Source organism: Molothrus aeneus, chromosome 8 (assembly GCF_037042795.1).
Source record: "Molothrus aeneus isolate 106 chromosome 8, BPBGC_Maene_1.0, whole genome shotgun sequence".
Lineage (NCBI taxonomy): Eukaryota > Metazoa > Chordata > Aves > Passeriformes > Icteridae > Molothrus > Molothrus aeneus.
In genome coordinates, this window is record NC_089653.1 from 28,155,820 (window position 1) to 28,181,516 (window position 25,697).

The 25,697-nt window shown below is 41.4% G+C and overlaps 1 protein-coding gene across 1 annotated transcript in view; it reads right to left on the minus strand.

Annotated features, from left to right (window-relative positions):
* ABLIM1 (actin binding LIM protein 1) overlaps nt 1-25,697 on the minus strand; it is a 142,719-nt gene that overhangs the window by 38,368 nt on the left and 78,654 nt on the right. Inside the window, exons 7-9 of the mRNA XM_066555000.1 lie at nt 12,865-12,952; nt 8,275-8,333; nt 5,887-5,949 (exon numbers count right to left, since the gene is read on the minus strand). Of these exons, the coding sequence (XP_066411097.1) occupies nt 5,887-5,949; nt 8,275-8,333; nt 12,865-12,952 (210 nt within the window). The remainder of the gene's footprint in view (nt 1-5,886; nt 5,950-8,274; nt 8,334-12,864; nt 12,953-25,697) is intronic.

A 25,697-nucleotide genomic window follows, 5' to 3' on the forward strand; every position in this document is an offset into this window, starting at 1 on the left:
AATGTCCTGCAAACTGAAACTCATGGGAACACTCTCATCCCTACAGAGCCAGTGTTGCTATATTTAGTAGATTTTCCAACACTTTTTCAGGACTAAACAGATACTGATGCCCTGGGGGAAGTTCTGTGAGAGGAGAGAAAACAACTGATGACCTGCGGGGATCCTGAAAACCTGATGCATTTGCAAAGTATTCTATTTGATCAAAAGTCTCCCTAGTTACTGTGACGATTACTCCTAAACTTGGCACACAGCACTTACACAAAGGTAGTCAAGTCAACCACATCCCAACTAAAAGTGAGAAACCATCAACAATTTTTGCTCCCTAACTGACTGCGAAGAACCAAATCCCATCACAAAACTTTGTGTCAGCACAAGACTCTGATGACACCAGTGCAGTGGGATACCTTAAAGTCACTTAAAATTAAATCCTGGAAAACAGTCCTTATCTCATCAGCTTGGGAAAACAGTCCTTATCTCATCAGCTTGTGATATTAGGCCCTCTGGACTAAGGGACCTTCAGGCACACCTGAGGAGAAACAAGGCTTGACAGCCTGGCTCATTGTTTCATAGGAAATATTGGATGAACACAAAAAGGCTACTGGATCTATCTTACCTCTCAGCATACATTTCCTGAAGGAACGTTCAACTGACCCCAGAGACTTTCTACTTTTAATTTCAAAGCCAGAGAAGCTATTGGAACCATATGTATATAAAGTGCTGAAGACTAGTCATGGATTATACAGCAGGCTTTCTCTGACTTCACTTCTGAAAATTAAGTCACCACATTCTGGGAGAGTTAGAGAAACAAAAGGCTTTGAATATGTTCCACCAAAAAACCTAAGATTCAGATCAAACAGAGAGCAGATGTATCTGTGGACCGACAAAGTCACAAATCCTCTCCAGAGCATGTTTGAGAACACTTTCTCAGCTGGACCTTTACACGTTTCTTTTCTTTTCTCTCTGAGGCTGAAAATTCCTACATCTCAAAAGGGAACAGAATTTTCTCATCTGCCCTTAAGCTCCTCCCAAACCAATAAACCCAACAACAAGCACTTGTTTCATGGAAATGTTACAAGAATTGAGCTGGAAAATCTGGTTGCTGTTGAGAAACACTTTATTCCCCCTTCCATTCTTCCATTTCACTCTGAGTGGAACACATGTAACATGTTGCTGCAGTTACTATGGAAAACAATTGTTTTCATTACAACATAGGGAACAGTATTAAGTACTTGAGGTACTTTTAGGGGTGTCTCTGTTACCTTTGGCTTTTGGCAGACATACTTTGAGAGTTTTGTCTGCTCAGTTTTCCCTGTTGTAGGAAAACAAGTGTTAGAGGCAGTTATGGCTTATTCCCATTTGGCAGGCCCTTTGGATCTTTTATAATTGCCTCAAAACCAAGAAATTCTCAGTCCTCACTCCAGCTCCTTAGTTCCATCTCTTAGTGTCACTGCTAAAAACCTTTTTGTTTAAGGGAAATTCTCTTGCATTTATCACTTCAGTGAATTTACTAAATAAAGTTAGACACTTTAAACAGATCCAGCCATATCCTGATAATAAATTTCTTAGGTGCTCTTAACCCTGGAGTACAAGAGGAATTGTCAGATGGACTGGCAAGTTGTAGCACCTGTTCTTCATTTCCTCACTGTGTTTCTGTTCCAAGTTCCTCTTCACCATCCCATTAACAAGGCCATGAGCCAGGAATGACACCCTTTAAACCAGTTTTCTATTTTCTGTGATTCTTTCTGTGTACATCAATTTTACCTTCTGCCTATTGCAAAGCTCCCCACTGCCTGATCAGGACACCCTGCTGCCAGCCACGGCCTGAGCACACTCTGCTCCTGTCCTGAGGAGCTGAATCCAAGCAGATCTGCAACTCTGAGCTCCTCCAGCAGCTTCCAGACTTGTTCCTTGCTTATTTCTAAACATACCCTTGAAGACAGTGCATGAAAAAGGACTCGTACCTCTACTCTCACCTCTCCTGCCTCACTTTGCCCTATTTCTTATTTTGAGTTACACAGGCTGTTTCCATCACAGATGGCTCTTTCCTACCCTGCTTCTTCCCATATGGTCTTGAATCCTTCACAGCTTTGCACTTCCCCCTAAAGACAATTGCATTGCACTTAAAAACAATTATGCTGCTTGCTTTAACAAACGTATACCAAAGATTCCTTGATATAAGCTGCTCCTCTGGCACACTTTTAGTTGCTATGGTTGGCCCCTCTCCTAAGAGGCCCATAAAAGCTCCTGTTGGAAAATCTGTGACCTGATGTGGCTTTTATTAGACTGAATGTTACACTTTGATCCCTGACCCCATGTAACACCATTGTGACTCTGTGTCTTACACGGGTGGCAAGAGACACTCTGGAGGTCAAGTTCTCTATTGATGTAACTGCTCTGGGGTGTAAATTCCATCCTGGAGGGGAGCTGATCAGAGCTCAGCTAAAACAGGAATAGGGCTGGCCCTGATGTAACCTTTAACGATGGAGATTTGGAGATAACACGAGTGCATCTCTTTCACACGTAATTCAAAGAAAACAGGGGAAGAAAAAGGACACAATCTTTAATGTGAATGGAATAATTTAGAGGTATTTACTTCCACCACAATAGTCCTATGACACTTGTTCTACACTCCCAGCAACAAAACAAGTTAAGCTGCCTTACTTCTTCTACAAAGAGATATGAAACATTTTTATATGATTGTTCTTTTCCTTGAAGGATTCAAATACAGCCTTTTATAAAGCCACCTTTGTGTAGAGAAATTGAAAGGAAATTTCTATGAAGAGCTAATCTTCTTTTTCTTTTCTGGTGATACATGGCTTCTCCACATTTTCTGAGAGTAGGAGAGTCATCTTTTTTTTCCTTTCCTCTTCCACACAAATGGACGTAACAGTAGTAAATATATCAATATAGGATGTCTGTACCAAATACAGAAAGTCTATGAAGTATATGAAAAAAAAATTTTAAAAATTAAGTCAAGAAAAATTCATGCATGTCATTAAAGGAGCCAAAAGAAAAAACAGATCACAAAGCATCTAATGTATTTGCAAAATTTCTCAGTATTTCCCACTTTATCAGAGACTTCTTATTTTTGTTTTTGTTCTTCATTCCATGCATTTACCTTCAACACAAAAGTTCCTTACCAGTTTCATTTGCAGACTGATAGAGAGAATACCCACTGCCATGCTCATCCTCTAAGGTTCACCGTGAATTGAGTGCTCAATTATCAGGTCACCCATGCAGATGCCCCAAACTGATTAACTTGATATTTCAGTATTAGACTACAAAGCTTAAGATGTTCATCTGCATTTACCCCTGTTTGCTATGTCATCATGCACAGTACATCATCTAAATAAATAACTTCTTAAAAAAAAAAAAAATCCCCACTAGAGCCATTCACATCATCCAGGTGCTGCTACAATGTGGTGGCTCTGGCATTCTCAAGTACAGATGTTCAGCATCATGCTCTGTAAAGACTTACAGGTGCAGGCAACCAGATCAAAACTGATCCCAAGAACATCTGGCCAAATGGATGCACTATGCTTTTACAAAGGCATCGTCACCATTTACAGTACCTGCCTTAATTTTTTGATAGAGTTCATTATGCAAGGCGGTGATAATAGCTGCAGAAGAATGAATATGTTTTCACTTAATAACATTTAACATTACAGCTTAAGCAAATTCTCTAAACCTCAGAAACTACTTTAAGTAAAGCATATTTTAAATAAATAGAAGATTAGGATGGAATTTCTTGTCCTGAGCAGACTTAGCAAAAGTAAGGGATTTGACTTTCTCAGTACAACACTTTTTACACTGACTACCTGTTCTATCAATTGCAAGGTTTTACAGTTGATTAGGATTTGGAACCAGGGCTCATAAAATATGTATTTCCTATGGATTTCTGTAATTTTCAATGGCTGTGCAAGACCAACAAAGTCCTTCAATGACAGCATTCTTTGTGCCTCTCTGCTGGTTTAACTGTAACCTTCTCCTTACAAGAGTTTCATTCAAATGCATGCATTCCTTATTTCTCTACACTAAATATGCATCAAGACAAAACTAGTGAACAGGTTTAGTTCAAACTCACACCGACACAGATATTAATAGGTTATGACTAATTTTTCTTTCCTTTCTGGACATAAAGGCCAGAAGGGAGAATGAATTTTCAGCATGTAATCACTGAAGGGTACGTTGGTACCAAAAAAACTTCTACAATACTACTCATGCAAACTCAGCCTTCATCAAGAGTAAGTGGGAAGAACAAGAAAATAAAGTTGGAAGTCCAAAACATACTGAATTCAACACAAGCTTTCAGAGAATTCAGTGGATTTCACCCTACCATTTTCTATATAAAATTTTTATGTAGATTCAAGCCTTTGGCCCACTTTTATAACAACGGCACTGACAGTACCTTTGTGTCTACTCTGTAGAAAAAGACTTGAAGCCAAAATCTGCCTTGAGTTACATTTTGTAGAATCACCATGTAAATCTAAACAGAATTTAATACTGACCAAATTTACACAAGAGGATATTCATCTGATCCTAAGTTATTTGTATCCTACACAGTCTACAAAGCAAAAAGGAAAACACACCTGTATTTTAACATGGGCTGCTCCTATTTTGCCTTCCATATTTTTCTAATACATTGAATAGGATTTGGATTTTTAATCCTGAGGCTCCTGGAGTTCAACACTGGAAACTCAGAATTGTGTGCACTAAGCCAAATGCAAAAAGTCACTACACTGGCCTAAAAGATGAGTGAAATGGTCCCACAGTTTGCTGTTCTCAGACTCCAAGATTTTATTCCACAAAGGTTAGGACCGAAGAGACACTGCCCTCCTTAGGAGCACTGAAAACACATCTTTATGCTGCATCTTCTTGATACACAGATCTGTAGCTAATAGGGAGAGGTGTTCAGTAGTAGTTAGGTAACTAAACCACTGTGCAGGACAAAGGGTAGAGGGTTTGCATTAACCCCCAACGACTCACAGAACTGAATTCCACTGTCCAACTACATCTCCTCTGCCATGAGAGATGTGAGAGGTGCACAAACCAACGCCAAGGAAATCCAGGGGCATGGACTCTGCCTGCTGCCAGCCTGCACCAGCTCTGCACCAGTGCACTCTGACTCCATCACCAGCTGAAAACTACCTCAGGTGCACCTGCACCACACAGCCACACACCCCACAGCAGACACAGCCAACAAAAAAACACTGCCCTGAGGGAGAAGAAATGGAATTGGATGGTGTTTGTAGGTGCAAAGCAAACTCAGTAAAAGCTGAAAGTAGACAGCTACTCCAGAATCAGGAGGACAGAGAGGACCTTGCAACTCAGATGTGACAACTCAGAGAGAAATGTTCTCAGGCAGCACACAGAATATATCCAATCCTGGGGTTTTGTAAGCATTTTCTCAACTATTCATGGGTAGTTGGTCAATATAAAAAAAGGAAGCAGCCTAACTGATGGCTTTTCTTCCCTAAAAACATAAGTCATCATTCATGGAAAACTATTTCTTTTTAACCATTGCTTTAAAGTCAGATATTTTTCACCATTTTCACTTGCTTCATATTTACACTCTAATTTTTTGCTTCAGAAGGAAAACTTTTGGAAATACTGGAAGACCAATACTACAGACCCCAAAAGCTCATCTGAATCTAAAATAAAAAAAGTTAATTGTAAGCATTTCATTAAACAAAATAAAAAAAATGTGAGAATTAACAAGCAACACTGAAACAAGTGATGCAAAATACAGCGTCAGTGCCCATGGTGGCAAGTGATAGCAGGAAAGCTGTGTGGCAGGAGTAGTAGCAAGCGCAGCAAATGACAGTAATGAGGAATCTTCTCAGTAAAGAAGATCATTATCAACACTATGAAAACACAACAGCAAACCTCTGCAGAGCGTGGCCTGCGCAGAACCAGACTCTTTGGATAAAAGAACTCAGATGAGGAATGCTGTCATGGAACACAAAAGGGAAAAATGAGTGAAAAGGAAAGCAGTTTCCCCAGTTCAGTGGTTAAGCTCTTTTTTTTAATCAAGTTTTTATCATCTGCTTGTGTTATAGTTTCTGTTACTTACTGACTGCTGCAGAATCATAACAGCCAGACAGTTGTAAATAAACACCAAACTATATATTTTTGTAACATGCATATGGTTGCTTTGTTTTCTGCTTGTTTTGTCTTTGCAAACTTCCACAAATATCCGTGGGGAAAAGATCTAAAGCAACCATTGCTTTTATGAACTCCCTCTCAGATCTTCACCAGCTCAAATGCTGGTTAGTTTATGTCACAATTCAGTTACTGAGAGAAAACAGAACTTGCTGAAAACTTCTGAAGTTACTTCAGTGATAAAAGGGTTTTTGTTTTGTTTTGTTCTACAGGGAAAGGAAACCCAGCAAGCAAATAGGCAATGGCACTGGCTTTTTGCAGAACCACCAGAAAATCTAGGCCTGACCCTGAATAAAAAACTAAAATTCAATCAAAGTACATATCCCAGTTCAGTGCTCACATGCTCAAATAGCACATAGTACTCCCAGTTTTGTTTGTTTCTGTACCTACCTGTTTGCTACTGCCTTCATTTGGGTCAACAGGATGAAGCACGTGTCAAAGTCATCAAAGTGAACTCCAGCTGATATTAGAATAAGGTTCTGACTTTGCACCAGAGCAGACAATCTGTGATGTACCATAGAAACTAAAAATGGTGCATCTCAGCCAGCTTCAGTATGGTGCATTCATCAATGCCTTTTAAGGACCTATTAAACCTCTGCATAGGAGGTCTCCTCCAGGAGCATGGTGCTGCAGGACAGCTCTGCTGTCACACTGCTCAGATGCTCCCTCAATTTGCCTTCTTTAGCTCCACATCCTCTTCCTGCAAGGACTCAGGCAATGCCTTGCAGGTGAGTGAATCCATTTACTTCCCTCACTTCAATTAAAATTAGCTGAGGGGGAAGAATACTGACAAAAAGGAAAATACTTGAAGAGGACCACAGCCATTTCCATGGGGAATGGAAACCAGCAAACTGATTTATGAGGTCAGCTGGAGAAGGCTAATAAGGGCCACAGTGTGGTCAGGAGTGCTTTGATAAAACTCCTGGGTCCAAGTGAAAGGGAGGTATTGTACTGCAACCAAGTACTACAAGGCAAAAGCATTCTGACACTTAAGCATGGCCAAAATACTGTCTTACATTCAAACTGTTCAATGAGGAAGAAAATCCAGTCTGGCATCATTTTCCATTCTCTTACAAGAAGTCAGGACAGAGCAATGTGTGAATTCTGGATGGTTCCTGCCCTGAGGTTTGGCCATTCTAGACCACATGCCCATCTAGGGCCAATTATGTTTTTGCCCACACTAACATAAACTCTGCTCAACAGCAATTTACCTGCACATTAGCTATGACCATAATAAATTCTCTGTGAGGGATGTTTTACAGACCAGTGTACTGGAATAAATGCTAAAGGATGTGGCTTCCTGTGAATGAGACCCACACAGAATACAACCCACACAATGTCACAGGTATCTTCATACCAGTACCTCTTAGTTTCCTTAACTGAAAGACAATTTATTCATATACAGTCTCTAATATTCATATCCTGGAAAATGAGCAAAATTCAAGGAACCAACTGAGACATCAAAACCAGAAAATTGTCCAGAGGACAAACCAGTGAATAAGGGCTCAGAATTGCCTGGTTCATGCAAAAAGCCAGGCTCCAGCATTTATCAGTGCAGCATTATTGTCACCAAGGATTTGACCCAGAAAGTTGGTCTGCATATGCTGATGTAACTCCAAGGGTAACTGTGGCTCTTTTTGGCATTCAAATCAGGATCACTTTAGGTTGAGGCCTGCTTGGATGGCAAAGAAAGAAGAGTTCATCTTGTCTAAATGCTGCAAATAACCACGCAGAACAGGGGAGAACTATAGAGCAATTACACAGATGTGCAAAACCACTAAAATATATGATAGCATTTGCCCTGTTCATATCTTCTCCTTAGTAGTCTCTCTCACAACAATTGAGATATGAAATGAAGTGTCTTAGATACTTGGCCACGTCTGTATGTCAGTAAATGACACTATCTTTAAGGCAGTGCACTGAGACAGGTATGTGAAGGTGGTAAGCCTAAAAATCAGAGCAATACCTCTGAAGTGCCTCCACTGTATATTCTGCCAGAGTTGTGACAGCTATGCGAAAAAAACATGGAAAAAGTCACTCTTTTAAAAACGACATTCAATTATTGTGTGTGCAAAAGGCATGGTGTGTCAGTGAGCCATGAATTCAGCTTACCCGGAGCTTCTCCTCAGACTTAGTGGATTGCTTACAGTCGGGATGCCAGACAGTGGAACCTGAGGGAGGACAAACACATCTTTACTCAGAGCAAAGCAGCTGACTTCTGCTCATTGCAAGCCAGTTATTAAAGAGAATCTCTTCATTGCATCAGATGCTGAATCTGTATGAACTATGAGAGAAATTCACATTAAAGTCTAGCTCATGAGAAATACAAGGGAAACAAAAAAAATATTCAAATCCTTGGTGTACCTACAGCAGCTTTGTCCTGAGGCTGTCAAAGCACTTTGCACACATTCTTAATTAAAACTCAAGCAGCCTCAAGCAGCAACAGAGTCAGCAAGCACCAGCTGGAGGAACTGAAAGAGAGAGGATTCCTCTGGCAGGTTGGAGGAACTGGGCCACAGTTACCTGATCTGTTCTCCCCTTATGTACTGCCCTGCATTTAAAAAGGAATTACTGATTGTAAGTCCACTGAGAAATAGGTGTCATACTCAGTTACTGTAAAGTACTACTCAGATCACATCTTCCCTCATGCAAGATGCAAAAGGAATAGCAAAATTAAAAAATTAAGAGTGCAATAGCCAGGGCAGTGGGTGAGAGGCCAGGATGACAGGTGGTGCACAGCTGCACGAGAGCCTGTCCCTGGATCCCAGCACACTGTACCTGCCATTGGCACACACAGCACTCCTACCCTGTGCTCTGCTGTGTGGCACTGGTGCTTCCACACAGCATATTCCAGCTTATATCCTACTAAAAAAGTCAAGTCCTCTGCTGCTTGTTTTTCAAAATATGAGATTCTTTCTTATGTTGTAAAGTAGGAATATCCTGCTGTCCTCAAGGACTGAGTGATGTCAGGGGCAAGAAGCATTTCCATCCCATTTCAGCTGTCCTCTGAAACAGAGTGGAAGCTGTGGTCACTGCTGGAAAGCTGCTGAAGGCATTGGCTAAGATGAAACAGAGCAGAGACTAACACTGATTTTTAACACTGTCTGCAGCTGCAACCAGATTAATCCTTCATTCCAGTCACCAGAGCCCTGACTGTCTGCAGGGGGGAACATCACCTCTTCCCTCTGCCCACAGAGAAACCAAACAGAGCCAAGCCCAGGTCTCCTGCTGGTGACTATTAGCTCAAAAGCTGCCAGAGGAAACCCCACCCTCAGAGGACAGGAGAAGGATGGGTCAGGGCCCCTGGAAACTTTCTTCTAACAAGCCCTTACATGGCTTGGTGCAGAAGTAAAGAGCAGCAGGGATCATTTCACTGCCCAGCAGTGCACAGCACAATCATCACCAGGAGAGGAGAGAATGCTGTGACTCTGGAGCAAGGTCTGAGGTGTCTGGCTGTGAGTCTAAGCTGAGGAAGAAGAAACTGTGCCTTTGGCAGAGGGAAACCATCAGACACCAGGGAGAAGTGCACCGAGAGCCTACTCTGTAAACAAACAGCAGCCTCAGAGCCAGGACCCTGCAGAGCCTGCAGGATCAGGAGGGAGCTGTGCCCTGTCCAGGCAGGAGGAGGAGGAGAGTTCAGGTTATAAGGCTGTAAGTTCATGTTAAAAGAAGTGATCTGAGTAATACTCCTCTGAGTATGACATCTAATGCTCAAGGATGAACTAAGACTCAGATTTTAGTTCAAGTCTCAAATCCAGCTCTGAGCTTCCTTCCGTGTGGGTCTGAGAAAAGTGATCCCTATTCCTCTGTACCTCACTGTCAGATTAATGGCAGGAGTTGATCTTAGGAGTCTTCCCATCCTTAACAATTCTGAGATTCTTTTCTGTTAAACTTTCCCTACCACCAATGAGAGAGCTGTCACTGCATTATGGGCAGTATTTATAACAAACTGGCATGGTTTAGGGACACCCTGTGAGAATGCTGAAAGTGAACAAGAAATACAGGAATGGATACTGGATGTCATTTTCATGGTGAAACCTAGCTAAGGGTTGTGGGTTTTGTTCCATGAAATGTTAAGAGATTTGAAAGATGTGACAATTAAAAATCCAAATCAGTGAGTGCAGGCTTAAGAAGTTAAATGTACATCTTTTTTGTGATCTTGAACTCTGAGCAACCTACATTTTGTAGATACTATTTAACCAAACTGTTTTGAAATGCTTGCAAGGGTGCAAATTCCCAAGCTGCATCACTCCCCTCTTTTACTGCTGGAAACAGTTCAGCAAATTGTGATTATTTCCATTCTTAACATATGTTTGTTTGCTTACCTGGCAAATGCCAACTAGCATACTCATTTATTCAGCTTTAAACTTTGCACATACCATTATTTCAACATCAGCATCCCTCTAAGTAAAGGGCAATCCTAGCTCAGCCTTGTGGGGCAGCCCATAAAGAATGTATTTCTAGGAAGTGAATGGGAAAGAGACAGTTTCTGGTGCTGCTTCTTTTTCATTCTCATGTGTTGGAGCAGTGCCAAGCCCAGAGTGTTTCTGCCAGCATTATTCCAATCATCCTTAACACAGAAAGCCCCAGGACAGAGAGCTTGTTTGTCCATGTTCTCCTCTTGCCAGTTTCCCAACATTTCTCATACAAGTTCCTACCACGATCCTGCCAGGCTTCTCTATTATACAAAGCAATACCAAGACAGTGCTTTCCTATTTTAGGGAGAGGACAGTTAGAAGTGAGATGGAAGCCACCTATTTTTGTGTATTTTATCAACAACGTGATTTTTGTTCTCGCTTTATTGTTGTGGTGTTGTATTTCTGTTTCAGAGAAATGCTTGGAATGCTGTTATTCTGCACCCTGGGGGCAGTGATTTGGATGGAGTCAGGATATGCATTTCAGCTGAGAGCTTTGCACAGGAAAGGCTTTTAGGTCCTCACACTTCCAAGCAGGCTGAATTCAGCAAGGAAAGCTTTGGCAGCACAGTCTGCAGCACACTCAGCAATTACAGTATTTAGCAGAAAACATCCTGTGAACAATAAAGCAATGCACTTTGAGGTGCTCCTCCCCTGAGCACCAGGAGCATTGATTCATAACCACAGAAAGAGAGGTACACTAAGAAGAGAACAGCAGATCAAGCTGCTGCCAGGTTTCTCTCCTCTCCCCTTTCCTACCACCTGAACTTGTCCAGGACAAACTCCAGCCTAGTTTAAGTAAAAGTGATACCTTCTGTCTTATTTTGACCTGAAATTTGCACCAAAGCCTGCTCAATTAACCCAAAGTCCCACTCTCTGCTAGACTGGTGCAAGTGGCAGTTATTAATTAATGGAGGTGCTTGTTATTAATTAATGACAGCAAAGGATGACCTGATGCTCATTTTGAACTCTGCCTGTACTTTACCACACCATCATGTGAGGAAACTAAGATTTGCCAGATGCTGTAAGAGCTGCTTTCAAGTTAGTTTTTCCAATTTGCCATCAGAAAGCAGCACCTCCCACCCAGCCCTCTTCCAGCCTCTCCTTGCTGCTGCCAAGCAGAGCAGCTTCACCATTTCACATCCTGCTCTGGGCACAGCTGGAATAAGATGACTGAGGTATGAGGTCAGGGAGAGATGAGAGAGAGGGACTGCAAGGAAGGACAAACTACAAAATAAAACAAGTTAGCTTCAAAGGAATGTCTAGCTTCAAAGGAATGTCTCAACAATATTATCCTATTTTGGAACTCCTCCAGTAAGAACTTCTCAGGATTTCAAGAAATGGCTGTGACAACACTTTCATATTTCTTTCACTATTCTTCCACATTCCTTTCAAGTACATCAAGTTTTCTAACCTAAGTGCAATATATAAAATCCCAACATGTATCTGCCTTTTTCACTTTTATTTCTGGCTTACGTAAATAGATATTATACATCCATCTACCAATAGCAATATTACAGCAAGCAATAAAAATAACTTAATACTGAGTATACCACCACCCTCTCAGAGAGCAGGTGGGATTCAGATCAAGGATACTCTTCAATCAAAGAAAAGAGAATATTCTTTTTTATGTGAAATGATCATGAAGAAACCAAGCTTGGCAATAACTGGGACTGCAAGACTTTTAACAAGAAAGGGGAGATGAAAATAAACAGACAAGAAAGAGGTGGCTATAGGAAGATATAAAATATAAAGTACATGGGAATAAAAAGAGAGATGTGACCAGATAAAAGGGAAGTAGGCAAGGGAAGAAAATATAATTAAGAACTGGAGAAGAGACTCTGTCAATGTGCATGAGGAATGGGGTCTACATGGTTCAAAGGAAATTCACTGCAGCTTCTGGAAGATTTTCCCTTGCCTTTTACAGTTTGGAGTGTGGTCCAGAATAGCACAGAAACTGATCAGCAGAAATCAGGGGAAATCCCTTCACTTTGTCTGGTATCTCATCCACCATTCTGGGGTTAAACTATCCATGAGATGTCAAATTCAGAGGCAGCCTAATAAATTTCATTTTTTAGCAAGCACAGGCTGCCTCAGCAAGGGTGCAGAGCCCCTGCAAAGTCACAGTTATGGCCACCTAATAGAGCAGAAGGGTATCAAGTGAAAAAAGATGAGAACACTATTGAGGACAGGATGACTACATGGGGATGGTTTATAAATTCCTGAGGTCTGTGACAGAAAAATCACAATGTCTGATTTTCTTCTTTTGGAATGGAGACATCCTTACCTTGCAGATACATTTCTTCTCCTTCTGTGAACATTTGATTGCATCTGCTGCATCGTGCACAGCTTGGATGATAATGCTTGTCACCTGCCTAAACAAAAACAAAAAGGGAACATGAGGGACAAATGCATTGCATTGCTCTCTGAGCACTCATCATTTTCTGGCTGACCATTGCCCTTTTTCTTCTAGTTCACCTGTTTTGCTACAACCCTGCCCTCATGATGTGACAATAGCACTGAGAATGTGAGCTGTGCAACGTGGCTTCAGCCCTGAGGTCTGCCCTGTCCTCAGCAGAGGCCAGCAGTGGCTCCTTGGGGAAAAGTCTGTAAGAGAAAAGGCAGCACAGAACAGCCCTTCCTCTCCTCACCTTCCCATTAGAGTAATCAGTGTCCTCCTGACTAGGAGCTACATCATAAGGTACCTGTTCTCCATGATTTGACAGACATCTTTTTAAATCATCTAACAGTCCAAGGCAGTGAATGTCGCACTGCAGTTTGTTTGTGTGAACCTGCTGCCTCCTTATTTTGCCAATTAATGGGTTTTCAACCATTTCATTCCCTGGCCTTCTTCCCTACACTGCTGCCATGGGTATTAGTAAAAAAAGAGCTTTCTAGAGCCACTTCTGGGACCATTAATTTAATTCCCAGATCCCCGAGTTCAGAAGCTGCACCAGCACAGAGAGCCTGAGTGAATTTGAACTCCTGCTGTAAAGGTCCTAAATACCCTAGATCCTGTTACCCAAATCCAAATCCACTGAGTCATTCAGTCTCTTAAATACATTGATACCATTAATAGGCAAAGCTGATCAGATTTCAGGCCTATAAGGACAGGAAAAATCAAGGCATAAATATTAATGAGATTTCTTCTCTTCAGGAGATCAAAGCAATCAATACATTAGCTTCCTCACATCATAAACTAAGCACAAAATGTCCACATCAGGCTTTTAAATAGAAAAATTATTAAGGCTAGACAATGACCCTTCATAGTGACAAGTAAAGAATTCTAAAAGTCTTTGAATTTGTATCTGGCTTTCCAAACAAATTAACCCCAAGTGCTTTATCACAAATATTCTTCATCCACTGAGATGCTATTTGCACAAAATAACTGTTTACTCCATAGCTGACTTGTAAAATGCCATCAAAACCATCTCTTACCTCATTGTACTTAAGACCATTAACATTACTAAACCCAACCTTTCATTTTGTTTATTGAGAAGAATAACAACATATTTTTGGTTCACATATGACATTCATTACACAGGGTTTATATATATATATATATATATATATATATTAGATGATGAAGTACATGGATTAAAGTACCTGACAGCTACCAGAAAATCAGCTCTACCACCCAGCTCTTTTACAGCTAAAGTTGCACCATTCAATTTTAATAACTCCCATACAGGAACTTCAACAATACAAGGCCAGAGAAGAGGACTCAGTGTGCTGTTTAGTTATACATTTCACTGTTCAGCTGCAAAAAGTCTGCACTTGTCTTAATCAGAGCCTGCATTTACTGTTGATTCTTGCACTTCAGGGACAAAATCCACCAGGGAGCAATGGGATTTAGGTATTCTTAGTAAAGCAGATTTAGAGCTATCAGGCAAATCAGGGTCTCTATTAAAAGGGAAAATGAGAAGTCACTACAAAATCTGCTTATTCAAGGAAGAAAAGCTAATGAGGGAGAAAACATAGAAATGATGTTTGACTTCCAGCAACAAAGCTAATATTGAACGGAGAGAGGAAACACAGTTAATGCTTGTTCTCTATCATTTTCATTACTGGCTGCCTTCATCTCTGACTCTCCCTAGCAATTATTTAACCTCTGAGGTTTTCCACTAGTTTCATTCAAGACTGGAATTTTTAAGATAAAGAAATCCAGAATTCATCACATTATTGTGTGTAGACCTGTGGCCTCTCTGAAGTTTTGTTTTCCTGGGAAAACTTCTGATAAGCTATTGTCTAGGGAATAAAGTTCAAACCATGTACACCTGCCTCTTCCCAACATCCAGAGGGATCAATTTCGAGTTTATCAGGTCTTTCCCTGAGACTGAAACAACTGGCTAAATTTTACCCTGGTGTGAGTGATGATGAATGAACACCACGCCCCAGATAACACAACCCTGCAAGTCCAAGTGAGAACACACCCTGCACTGGAGAGGTTTTTGGGCAGTGACATACCAGAGCAGCTGCAGTTGTTGTTAAACACTTCCAAAACAGTTTCTTGAGTCTTCTGCCTCTGTAATGTTTCTACAGCTCACGAGTGGGATCCTTCCTACAGCAGGTATTTGCTGGAGAACATTCTGAATCTCAACTAATTCAGGACTCATCTTGCTATGCCTGACTTGCTGTGATCATCTGGGGAAATGGAGGCTAAAAATCAGTCATTTATAATGTATTAGGACAAACTTTTGCATCTACAAGTCAATGAAATATTCACACTTTCTAGACATCTGATTTTGCCCTAATAGGGCTACTAAACCCTCATTCAGTGTGTTCAGTGTGCAGCTTTCTGGGATCTTGTGCTGCTGTGCTGTGCTTGAAAAGATTTGCACCTCAATCCTCCTGGCAGGACCAGGAAACACTGATGAAGTGCACATTTGCCCCAAACATTCTTCAGTCAAGGTGAGAGAGGGTTAAAGGCTCTCTCAGCTGTCCTGAGTGATAGAGGTGGCAGAACAGAGGCACTGGGTTACACACTGTGTGCACCCAGCTGAGGCATCTCTACCAGTCTAAAAGGTAAACTAAAGGCTTGGGAGGACCTTGAAGCACCAGTTGAACACCATTCTGTGAGCTCCTGTACAACACTGTCACCCTGCTGATGCCCCAACAAGCACAGTGCTCGTTTACTTTCACTTGATAAACTTTGCTTGTTTGGGGACCTCCTGAAGACAAAAATGTACAGTCACTCCTAGCTGTCAGGGAAGGCAGTGGTGGGTATTGCAAGAATTATTCCAACCCAGGAGCTGCAAATACACCTGCAGACAGGCTGACACAACCTGTCCCAAAAATCCAGCTGAGAAAGGCCCTGCCCTGAGCATTAACCCTGGGCTAACAGCACTTCAAAAGCCAAGGATTGTATTTTCTGAGTCCAACCCCTCTGCCCCCACTTCCCACAAGACTGACTTTTATTCTCTGAGTGCTTGTAAAGCTCTAGGCTGATTAAATAAATGTTTTCCTCTTTGGTGAACGTGAGAGCTTAAGATTTCCTATTACTCATGCCTTCAGCTCTGTCCTTCCTTCCAGAACAACAGTGAACAAGAGCCAGAGAGAACAATAACAAGAATCACACTAGGAGAGCTCACATGCCAGTGGGTCTGCTAGAGGAAGAACTAATTACCAACAGACATGTTCTGCTGGCCAAAGGACACAATTAAGTGCATATTTGTTGTGTTACATTTGCACAGCTGCACTCTCCTTTCAGAGATAACTCAGTAGTCACTGACAGAGAACTATTAAACATGTAGAAAGCTTTACTTTTCTCTTTAAATACTACCAAAACTATTATGTAGTTGAAAGAGTATCTGATAGTCTGAGAGTAAAAGCACTTCCCTCTTTTCCTTTTTTTTTTAGTTTTTATGAACAGTTTTTATAGGCCCATTTGAGAGACAAGCCTATCCAATATCTATTCCTGCTATGGCTCTGAGGAGAATGACTTGATTTCTTAACTCTCCTAAGGACTTTGCAGCAGCACAAAGAATAATTCAGACTCATCTTTTGAATCCCTTAAGGAATGTCATGAATTGTAAAACAGGAACTGTGGCAGTAGCCTACCATTTTCCAGTGAAGCTTTATTTTAATTACTTGCAGAGGTCACAGAACCTTCAACCCTGTTTGATGTTCAGTGTAACATCAAATTCCATTGTTTCCTTCTCTGCAGGCTTCTGTGATCTCACGAGTGGCTGGAATAGCATAAACACCATGAAGACCAAAATTTGCTTCTAATAACATCCTGACCCAAACTGTCCACTCATTTTTCCCAGGCTCTTATCTGTTGAGCAAGTCACTACAAATATCTATGCTCAAAAAAAAAAAAAAAAAAAAAAAAGAAAAAAGTGCAGTTTCTTTGCTTCCAAAGGATTTCAGAATCTACCATAAGTTTCTTTATTATTCCCAATGGAAGGAAAGTGTAATAATTTTTTTTAATTAGTCCTTGTCTAATATGCATCTTTAACATTTGCACCTTCTAAAGCTGTTTTTTACACTCCTGTCACAACATCTCAATAGAAGCAGCTCTCAGCAGAGCCTCTGCCTCTGTTCAACCTGCAGGAGGATGGAGCAGCAGGAAGCAGAGCTCACACTGGCAGTTCCCAAGCTGGGGGAGCTGCAACAGACAGGACTGGGGGAAAGTGGGAAATGGAGCGTGAGGCTGTGACTGTAAATCTGAATGACAACAGGCATGGAAGAGACATGGGAGACCCTCTGAGCCCACCACTGATTGCTGGGCTGCCTTGGGGGAGACAAAACCCCAGCTGCCCTGCTGGTATGAGCACTTGCACTGTTAATTCATGCCCAGTGGCTGATTTTATACAAAAAAATACTTCCCAGCATTCCAACAGTGACTGACAATGTCATGCTAGTACATTCCTTAATGGATGGACCGTAATAAACTTTGTAACTTATTAATGTTAATTCTATCCACACACAATAGTGTCACACCCATCAGCTGCTGCTGACAGCAGTGCAATTATTCACTGCATGGAATACAGGTTTCCTTATAGCAGAGATGTGAGTAATCACTCAGGCTAAATCCCCAGCTGTGAAACTGCTCTACTGGCATGAAGAAACAGCTCTCGTGGCAGCTGAACACCACCTGCACTTGGTTTAGAAAGATCCTAGAAGTTACTTATGATTGCACTGTCAGCTCTTCTTTGAGTTCTCACTTTCCTGCAACACCCAAAGTTGAGCAAGCTGCACACACAGGTGAGATGTTCAGCTGTCAATTATGGTCTTTATGGAGCTCCTCATTCTGTCTTTACAGGGCAAATCCACCTATTGCTGCACACAGCACCAAAGCTGAGAATTCATGTTACTTGCACAGTTAACAGCAGGTCAGTACAGAGAAGGGAATTCAACTAAACTAAGAAATGCAGCCACAGGAGCCCAAAGTGGCTGGCTAGAACCTTGTGAGCAGTACAAAGGAGCAAAGCAGCTGCACACACAGCTTTACTGCCTACTGCCAGGAGTGCAGCATCACCTCTGTTAGGATCTTATGTCAGATTTATGCACCAGAAACCTAATCCCACTAACTGAATATGCAGTCAATCAGAAGCAATCCAGAAGAAATATATGCACTGTATTTTATATTTTGTTAAGTTTCATTTGTATCTAATAATTTGTATCTATAATACAAATCTGTGAATTCACTGCCTTCATTACCTCTATTTTAGGTGCATATGAAGGCAAAATCCAGCACCCACCATTTAATTTTCTTTTAAACTCCATGTATTGCAAAGATTATTTTTTACTTCTGAACTACTCAGCAGCAAGTATCTGACACAAATCTTTTCTCTATTTCTCAACAATGCTGGAACAGCTCCAGTTTATAAGTACAGGTGTGGGCTTTCTATATCTCCTGTAATCTTAAGGCTCCACAAAGCATTAGATAAGTAAATATTCCTTTATCTTGCATTCATTTTGTCCAGCATGATTTTTGACATGAAAAGTTACTTCAGAAACTGAAGGACCTGCTTCCAACCACATTCATATTGGATTTGTAATTAGAATTAACCAGCAAAGCTACTTTACAGTAACTATAGTGCCAAGGCCTTTCCAAACAGCCTAATGCTGGAATAGCTGTAATTCTGACTCCAGCAGGCAGAAAGCCCCTGTGCTGACTGCAGGAGTGCAGTGCAGGAGTGCTGAGCTGTAGCGAGTGTCCCGTGTCTGCAGCACGGTGTGAAACCATTCCAGCCCCTCTGCTCCAGGCTGCTGAGAGCAGAGCAGAGCCCCTGGCCTGGTTCAGTGCCGAGTGCCAGCCCTGTGGCACAAGTGAAGGGACAGCAGGGAGCCCTGGGAATGGGTTTTGGGCCGGATACACACGATATCCAACCTTCCACAACACCGGGAATCTCCCGCTTCCCAAATCCTCCTCGAGTTCTCTCCCATTAGGGGATGAGAGCCACTGAGTTAGCAGGAATTTGGAACTGAGCAGGGAGACACCACCCTGCTTCTCCTTTTAACTCTGCCCATGAAGTGATTGTTGGTCCCTCAACCCCTTCCTCAAATAACAGAGCCTGATGTTGTGCAGGTCACATCCACTGCAGCTGCATTTGCAGTGCTGCAACAATAGCTCCCAAATGAAAGCAGCCTGAACTTAAAAGAACTTCCTCAGCCAGTAGAAATACAGCTGACTCCAACCTGCTGAAATTTAGCTAGAAAGCTAGTAACAAACCTCCTCTGTATCTTAAAAAACTCAACATTTATTATTTATTCTTGTTTCATAAATGAGAAAGCTTTGCACCCGACAGCAGGTAACAAATATTGGACCTCATCCTAATATAAAATCTTTTTAGCATTTTCAAAAATTAGCATGTATCTCCAAAAATGATTTGATTGAATGTATGGACAAACAGAAATAGAGAGCAGTGTTAGATATGTATAGATAATTATACATGCATGTGGCATTTGGAAGGAACATACATATTCCTAGATCTTAAAGTAACCATAAAAGGAAAACCAAACAATTTTTAAGATGCTCTGCTGTGGGTGCAAATCATAAGAACTGAGATAATATTAACTGAAGAGAAAAAACAAGGCAATGACTAAGTAATTAAATTAAATATAACTAGTTGGAAAGATAAATTTAGCAAAGAAATAACCAGGGACACTATGTTTAAAGACATTAAAAATCTTTATTACAGTACAATGTGAAAAAAACAAAAACAGATCAGGCAAAATTCCCTTGTTAGCTGTAGATGAAAAATGATGAAAAATGACATAAAAAAGGCAGGTGTATTCAGGATGTGTATCTTTAGGGTCTGTGTTTGACAATGCCAATTTCCTGTTTGATACTGTTTATTGAGCAAGATATTTTTTAACAGCGTTTTTAACGAACCAAGATTTACAAATTGTTCAAGACCTGAATAATTTGAACTCAAAGAGGCTTAAGGAAAATGTAGCAAGGCATTGCTGAGACAGATGGCCCTGATAGCAGGGGAGGCTTTGCTGAGCCAAATACCTCAGAGATCACTTCCTTCAACCCACAGCATGAGGTACCACTGGCCAAGGCAAGAGCACAAAACCTGCCCTGGTAAAGCTGCTGGTGACTCACAGGCAGTGCTTGTTTAAGCCATCTAAACCAACCAAGTGTGTTCTAACAGACTGATGGAAAATATCTGCAGATTGAGAAGGCAAGGCCCTGTGAGACTGAGCCATGGTTTGGGCAACAGCGAGTGACAGAGGAGTAGGGGAACATCATTAAACTCTCCCAGGAAAGGCTGTCACAGAGTACCTGACAGGACCTGCTCTTCTGATCATTTATACATGCACACAAAGGATATAAAGGAAAAGCAGAAAAAATTATATAGCACTGGTGGGTGTGTCCACGTGGATTTGCAGAAGGGAATTCAGTGCAGAACCATCAGCACAAGGTGAGCCTTCAGCTGTGGTCCTGAAGGACTCAGAGTCAAATCAGTACTCAGATAAAGGCTTCAGAGGGCACCAGGTCACAATGACAGGTGATGAAGAGCAGAGAAAGGATGGAATAGCAGGAAAGAGCAGGAGCTTTTCAATCCCACTGAAAACACTGTGGCATCAAAAAGCTGGAATTAGACAAATTTAACCTCAAAACAAGGTGAAGTTTCTAAAAAGCAAAGGTAATTTAAGCAGCATGAGGGAAAATTTTTGGCCTTGCAACTGTTCTTCAGTTTTCATGACTGGGTAATTTCCCAAAGGATAAGCTTCCATTTGGTTTCTAGGGAAAGGCTCTGATTTTGAAAAGAGAAGGTCAAGCAAGATGACTTTAGCAGTGCTTCTGACCTTAAAATCCATTCCAATGGGCATTTCATAGAGAGAAGATTTGGCAAATGTATCAGGCAGCTCCTAGGGAGCACAGGTCACACTGGAAAATTTTCCAAGAGAGTTAAATCAGTTCACTGAGACCTGTCTTGGCTAAACAGCAAAATCCCTTGGAGCCAGAAGGCAGCTTTGGCTGATCTGACCTGTGGCTCACTGAGACAGGTCCAGGGCAAGGCCAGGGGAAGTTCTGGGGCTGGGTGAGCTGCATCAGCCCCAAAATTGCTGCTGACCCTGAGAGCTCAGCACTGTGGCAGGGAGGGCTCTGTGCCCTGGGGAAGGCTGGGACAACAGCTCCAGGAAACATTCATGTTAAACTGTTCAATGGGCAAGTTCAAACCACCTTTGAGTGGTGAAGAAAGCGAGAGCTTGGGAGTTTAGGCAACTCACCCAGGACCAAAATTAATGCTTCCAGCAGAGCCAGGCAGAGAAAAATTCTCAGAAAACCAGCCTGGGACAGCACTAGACCTAAGTACCTGTAGCCAATTTTCTTGTTCATCTCCCACAGAACTGCCTTTCCAGCTCTCTGTCAGAAGGCTGATTCAGGAACCATGCAAGCTTTGGCATGTGATTCAGCAGAGCCTGGGCTCCACTCTGGTATCTGCATTCACTTCACAGGGAGTGTCCCAAAAACAACAGAGAAACAAGAGTTGCAAGGGCCAAAGAAGGGGAGTAATGCATGAGGTCAGACTCAGTACATCCACAGAAAACAACCAGAGAATATAAAACAAAAGTAGCCTGTAAGAAACAAAGCAACATGCAATTTATGGCAGTTTGTACCACAGAGACTGATGGACTGTTCTGACAGGGAAACATCTTGTGTGGGAATTTAGCAGGGAATATTTTTTTCTGTTAGTGACTAGATCCTGCTCTTGTAGGAAACTGATCCTATTGCAACCAGTCTGATCTGATAATGCTTTAAAAAGTCTAAAGAATGGAGTTTTATCCTTGATTAACTGCAATGCTATCTACTACCTCTTACAGCAAGAGGTACAACAAACAACAGATGACAACCTAGGGAAAGGACAAATTTACTTCTAATATTTTTCTTCCCAGACACTCCACAATCATTCATATCAGTTATGAACCTGTATTTGACTACATCCAGACATTTCTCAGGAATCCTTGTTTTGTAATTCTGGCCAAAGTGTCAATGTTACACTAAATTTAACATGGAAATAAGAAAGGACATCAGGGTAACCAGTGGATAGTTAATGCAGAGAAATAGTTGACTCTTTTTCAAAAAGGATAACTTTGAATAAATGTCAGACCACCAACATGTACTATGCTACAAGCAGAGCCTTTTCTTTTTGGCACAAGTCCTTTTTTTTTCTATTTGTCAGTCTTCTAATTGCTGATATACATGATTTCCAATTACAGCTGCAAAACTATACAAGTACATTTTTGAATCCTTGCTGGCAGGAATATCCAGAGTATGCATGGTGGAGCCAAGACACAGTAGGGAATTTATTCCCTATCTTGTTTACTTCAGCTTCATATAAAAATCAAGATTTCTATTTACCACAGAAAAACTATTCCCACATATTACTGTAGGGATGAAAGGGATATCTAACAACATTTGCTGCCTTTTGATCTTCCACTGACTACAGCATCTCCATGATTTTGCCTCAACAGCAGTAGTTCAAGCATGATGGTGAGATAAATCTGCTTAAAGTTTCTTACTGTCTCAGTTTTCTCTCTCTTCACTCCTAGGAAAAAAGTTTCCAGCCAAGATGCAACTGCTTTACAGAACTCTAAGCAACAGCAAATCCATCTTTATGCATAACAAATCTCTCTCTCCAAATCCTACATGTAAAAGTCAATTTCTTAATATTTTAACTTCTACTTAAAGGATTTATAAGAGTTATTTCCTTGATCTCTGCAGACCACAAAAAAACCCAAACTAGTTTCACAGACAGTTTAAATGCCAGGGTATCTGCACTGCTGGTGTTGAAAAGATGCATCTCTTAATGTGTGCTATTTTCCCTCTTAAAAAGAAAAAGGCTTTTTATAAAAGTCACACATCCCAGATATCTATCCAAAGAGCTTTTAAACCTGTATGATCTTCTAATGTAGCATAAACATATAATTAACATCTACCTATCTTGTACTTCAGGTGGTCATTTCAAACATTTGATCACCCATAAAATATTCCCATTTCTTCATCTGTAAAACCACCTGCTCAATAAAAAACAGGTGTTTAATGCTGTGGACTTCAAAGTCCTGAGAGATTCCAAACATATCTTTTGGGTTAGTATTTGTTTTTCCTTAACTGTTTTTTCCCCTTGGGGAGAACACCCTGACAAAGCAGACAAAAGAGAGGGGTGGCTGAGTCCTCATGAAGTGAGTGCTGAGCACAGAACCAGGATGGAGCCTCCTACCAGCTACAGGTGACAGCTACAGACTTGCCCCAACAGGCTCTTCTCCACTTCTCAGATTTCAAACACGTTATTGCTGCATTCTTCCCAACAATTATTTTTTATGGGAGATAGGTATAAGTTCTACCCCAGTCTTCTAGAAGTCAGTTGTAAACTTCTCACTGATAGGAAGGCTTAAATCAGGAATTATAAATGAAACATCAGAATCCTGCAAAAAATATTTCACCACTTAATCCATTTCTGATTGTGATCTCAGTCCAGGAGAAACAAAAAAGTGACTTTAGGAATTTCACATTGCTGCAGAGGGCACAGCCACATTCCCCTGCACCACATCCCAGCTGCCAGTGGGGCTGGGACACTGCAGGAACCTCTGCTTCAGTCTGAACACTTTGGTGCAGGGATCATGATTAGTTTTCTATCTTTTGTGGGTGATTTTGGCAGGTAGGACCAGCACAATGCAAAGGTTTAAAAGATGAGCAGAAGAAGCAATGGGGGCCACAAAAGAAAAACATTATGTTTTCCCTAAAGGGGTCTGCTCCCAAAAAACAAGATGTGTTCTGCAGTGCAACCAAGCAACTGAACTCTTAATACAGTTAGCTAACACAAATAATACATTCAGCCAGGTAAGGTGATCTTCTGCTAAAAGCAGAATGTGTTAGATATATGAAAAAGCTACTTATTTTGTCTGTTCCATGTTACTGGAATAGCAGCAGTGGCTATTTGTCACAAAGGCTGTTGGTGGTGGCAAGAAACTTTGTGCTCATATAAATGCCTCTACTGAAATGTAATTTTAAAGAATAGTGATCAGTCTGCTAAAGTTTTTTAGTAATATTTAGTACAAGAAACACACCAGAGAATATTTAACTAAACGAACAAGGTAGATGCTAAAGATGCTTTGCCAGGATATATAGATCCTAATCAGCAACACTGTACTCACAAAAACAATTTATAAAGATAAGCCATAATTTTATAAGCACCTGAGAGATTTCACAAATCCCTTTGTGGCAATAAGGAAGCTTTAATTGGTTATTTTTTCAAATTACTTGTTACAACCTGCTCTTATTATTCACCATCTTTACATCCTCTTAACATTCCTCCCCTTCCTATTGATGTTCAAATTGACTGAAGGATGGTTTCCAAACCACTGCTGGGAAGTTAATGCCTTGTGATTATGCTGCCATGGCAACTGAACTTCTGTTAGGGCTCTGTCAACTTCAGATACTTCTAAATCAAGTCCTTCCCAACTACAGATACCCCTCCTGCCAAATTCAATCTTTTGATGGGGGGGAACCACTAAAATCCTCTTAGAAAGATTTTTACATCGAGTAATTGATATAATTTTTCTGCAGGTATATTTATTCTAGATTTTTTTATCTCGTGCCTGGTGTGGTGTTCTCAGTATTACAGCAGAGTATTTGTTTTTCATCAGGGAAGGGTAGTCTAAATTAAGTTAAATCTATGTAGCTACACAGCTACATAGGCAACCTGTTTGAATAATTTATCCGTATTTTGAGTTACTATTACATTTTTCACTTCCCTGCTTTTATCCAAACGAACTCCACATGAAGAAAAAAATAAATCAGTGTTCCACATTAACTGATAAAACACATTTCTCAGCAAAAACACAGGGAAACTAGAAACAAATGCTAATCTTATTTCTATGCACAAAAAAATCTCCAAAGTGATTGAAAGAGCCAAGAAACTCTATCAAGAATTATTTAAGGCAGAGAATGGCATTGTTCCATACACAGCTATCAGCTGCAGTCAGAAACAGCTCAAGCTCTGTGCCATTCTCCTCTCTTCCTGGCAGTTTAAAAACACGTGAGGCTGCCCTCTCCTTATCTAAACCTTTAAAACAAAATTCCTTCTGCTGCACAGGGACAGAAGTGCAAGTACCCATTCTGATCCCCCTGGCAAGCCCTGCAGCCCCATCCCAAAGCTGCCCCCCTGCCCTCCCAGCACGGCCATGGCCCTTCCCGGCTCAGCTCTGCTCTCACAGCCAGGGCTTTGTTTACCTTCTCAGAGAGGTTTTTCAGTCCAGCTCCATTCCCTCCTCACTCTGCTGGGGCTCAGGCAGGAGCAGAGCAGTGCCTGGTTCTGCTGAGCCTGGAGCTGCACCCAGCCCGGAGCTGCACTCCTCCTCCTCCTCCTCCTCCTCCTCCTCCTCCTCCTGCTGCTGCTGCTACACACACCCACCAAAGCCAGCACATCACATCCCTGCACATCAAACCCACCGGGCTGCAGCTCGGCCATCCCACTCTGGTGGAAAAGGGAAAAAAGGAAAAGGAAAAAAAGGAAAAGGAAAAGGGAAAAAAAAGGAAAAGGAAAAGGAAAAAAAGGAAAAGGAAAAGGAAAAGGGAAAGGGAAAGGGAAAGGAAAAGGAAAAGGAAAAGGAAACGGACAGCGGGCCAGGCAGGGGCAGGCAGGGGCAGGACCCTCC